The sequence below is a fragment of the Rhipicephalus sanguineus genome, chromosome 4 (assembly GCF_013339695.2).
Source record: "Rhipicephalus sanguineus isolate Rsan-2018 chromosome 4, BIME_Rsan_1.4, whole genome shotgun sequence".
Taxonomy (NCBI): Eukaryota; Metazoa; Arthropoda; class Arachnida; order Ixodida; family Ixodidae; genus Rhipicephalus; species Rhipicephalus sanguineus.
Genome location: NC_051179.1, coordinates 143,534,219 through 143,537,377, shown reverse-complemented (window position 1 = coordinate 143,537,377; position 3,159 = coordinate 143,534,219). Strand labels below are relative to the sequence as shown.

Sequence of the window (3,159 nt, the reverse complement as noted above, 5' to 3'; positions counted from 1 at the left end):
CCTTTTTTTTTTTTCTGTAAGGAATGTTATTATAGTTCTTATCTAATTTTTCTCCTTTTTTATTTTTTAGCCAGCGTCGTGTAAACCATTTACATTATAAAGTACAGTGTGGCCAATCCCCCTTGTGGGTATGTGCCAAGATCTAGGCGACAAGACAAGACAAGACAAAGAAAAAGAAGAATTTCTGCTGGTAGGATGGATGCCGCTCCCGCAACCCATGCTATCGCTGCGTATCCTGCTGACACTCTCCAATCTCGTACGTCGCCTACTGCTGCGGTTCTTGCGGTGGACTTGCCTCCCGATCACAATACCACCGCACCGCCAACGAAGGACATACCCTTCGGGGTCTCTGAGACGACAGCAGCAGGTCCTGCACCGCCCTCCAGTCGTGCGCTCCTTCAGTCCCTCGTAGCTTGCTGGACGGGCTCCGTGTGCCTAGGCACATCCATCGGATACGCGGGACCCGCCTGGAGGTCCCTAAAGGGAGACCCGCACTTCGGCGACATAGATCCTTTCTGGTAGGCATCATCTTTTAGCAGCGAGCTGTTCTAGGGCTGGGCCTGGCCGCGTCTCTCACGTTCCTGTTCTCACGTACACCCATAGATGACGCAACTGCCTCACTTGTAGGCGAAGCGGTATTTCTAGGTGGCTTTGGCCGGAGAGGTGGTAACCAATGCTAGGCCGCGCTAGGAGCGAGGAGTAAAGACGCGGTGGAGATGAAGCGACCGGCTAAGGGTTTAGGTGCGGGAATTCGTGTGCGCCGCGCCCTTTCCGAATATAGGCAAGACTGCTGGTATGCCCGAGGAAGAAACCGCTTGCCGCCAGTGGCAGCGGGAGTTGGCACGAGAGCGCTTTGCTGTTTGGACAGTTTTCAAACTGTATGGAAGTGGCTTTACTTCTTTACCCTCTCTGAGGCACGGTATTTCGGATAGCATCCCAGATTTCGGGCGGCAAGAAAGTGTACGACGTAATATCTTGAAGGTGAATACAAGGGGCTAAATTTGCAGGCACAAAATTATACGGCTATACATAAAACAACTATGTAACGATACTGTGACATGCAAACGAACTGAAAGCGCAGGGTTTGCTCTATGAGGCTTGTATATTGGCATGAAAGACATGTTCGCGGTAAACAGGGCGGGACAACATGTAATCATAGACGATCTTACAAAAGGCGCAGGTGGTATTGGAAATGCGATGTTTTGGAACCTTTATTCGAAATGCACCATTACATTGAGCATGCCACAGATATAGGCATATAAATATCACGATAGTTCTTAACAAGTCTGCACCCGCTGACACCGCTTCGTGGGCTCGGTGACTGCACCATAATGCAGCCATCTAATCCGCTTACCTTTGCAATGCAGGTCAGTAAATCTTATGTCCTCTTCGCTAAAAGGTCAAGTAATTACTTTCTGGTGCAGTTCCCGAGCCCCCACTGCTGTATTGCTATTGCTGTTGAGTGTGCTCATATAATTCGCTCGTTACTGATCTTATCGGGTGACGTCGAAACTAATCCTGGTCCTAACGGAAACGCTGCTATTCTTACTGAGCTACAAAAGCTAAGCACTGGCCAGGCCCATTTGATTGCCGAAGTTCAGAGTTTGAAATCTCAACTAAGCACAACGGATAAAACAATAACAGACTTAAACAAACGAATGGGCGATCTTGAAACGCATTACCAAACTCTTCTTCCCCTTAGAAACGATATCGAAAAAACACAGACTGACGTAATCAGCATGACTATAAAAATCCAGGAGCTAGAAGCTTCTCTGGACGATGCTGAAAACAGGTCGCGCCGGAATAACGTTATATTCTACGGCGTCCCTGACCCCACTAGGAATGAAACGTGGGCTGAATCTGAAAAAGCGATAGTTGATATCTGCAAGAATAACATTGGAATAACAGTGCTGCCTAACGACATCAAACGCGCACATCGTCTAGGTATTCACTCAGTCAACCGAAATCGTCCCATAATCGTGAAATTCTTATCACACAAAACCAGAGATGCACTTTTATCAAATAGCAGGAAACTGAAGAACACTAACTACAGCATCGGGGAGGACTTCTCCCGCCCCGTTCAACATGCGCGCAAGCAGGTACTTGCATTTGCAAAAGCACGTTCGGAGAAGTACTCCTTGCGGTTCAAAACGCTGCACATCGGGTCGAAGCGCTACATATTTGACGCATCATCACACACCGTTAAGGAAATAGCATAGCAGTTACCCCGCCAACAAATAGCAATAAAGCGCCAACCGGCTTCCTCTTGCCATGTTCTCTCGTTTTCCGTATTGTTCACTAACATACGTAGCCTTCTTCCAAAACGTGAACTTATATCCAACATTATCTCGTCATCAAAAAGCAACATACTCGTACTAACAGAAACATGGCTTAACAGTGATGTAACGGATGCTGAAATTTTAACTGATCTACCGGACTTCCACGTGTACCGAAACGACCGAAAAGGCTCACGGGGAGGTGGAGTACTTATCGCAGTTCATCAGGGCATATCTTGCTCTGTTGTTAACGTCGATTCCGATACCGAATCGTTGTGGCTAATTTGTCGTACCCATACCGTAACAGTCCTACTTTGCGTCTGCTATAGGCCCCCACAAACGGATCCAAATTTTGCACGTCATCTCAACGATACCATTCAAAAACTTACTTCCACTTACCCAAATGCTCGCATTCTGCTTTTCGGTGATTTTAACTACCCTGACATTGATTGGCAAAACGTAATCAGTTCTACAATATCATGTCGCGCAGAGGCGAAAAACTTCCTCGATGTATGTCTTAACTTTAACCTCACACAATTAGTCTCCCAACCAACCCGTGTCTCACGAGGATCAGCAAATATTCTCGACTTGATATTAACTAATAGCCCCGAGAACCTATCATCTATTAGTTACCTTCCTGAGATCAGCGACCACAAACTCATACATGCGCAATTTTCATTTACCTCGACCCAAAAACAGACGACTAATAAAACAATTGTTCTTTATGATAAAGGTAACTATAGTGCAATATCCGAAGATCTCAGCAACTCTTTTAATCAGTACGAATCTACATTCCACACACGCTCAGTTCATGACAACTGGTTGATCTTCAAGGACAAAGTAAATCACCTCTCTGATATGTTTATCCCGAAGATTACCTTTC

At 46.2% G+C, this 3,159-nt stretch overlaps 1 protein-coding gene across 1 annotated transcript; it reads left to right on the top strand.

Annotated features, from left to right (window-relative positions):
- The first annotated feature begins 1,317 nt into the window (after positions 1-1,317).
- Positions 1,318-2,468, top strand: LOC119389039 (uncharacterized). The gene has a single exon (XM_037656328.2). The coding sequence runs from the start codon at positions 1,332-1,334 to the stop codon at positions 2,217-2,219; it is 888 nt and encodes a 295-aa protein (XP_037512256.1). The 5' UTR covers positions 1,318-1,331; the 3' UTR covers positions 2,220-2,468.
- The last annotated feature ends 691 nt before the right edge of the window (positions 2,469-3,159 follow it).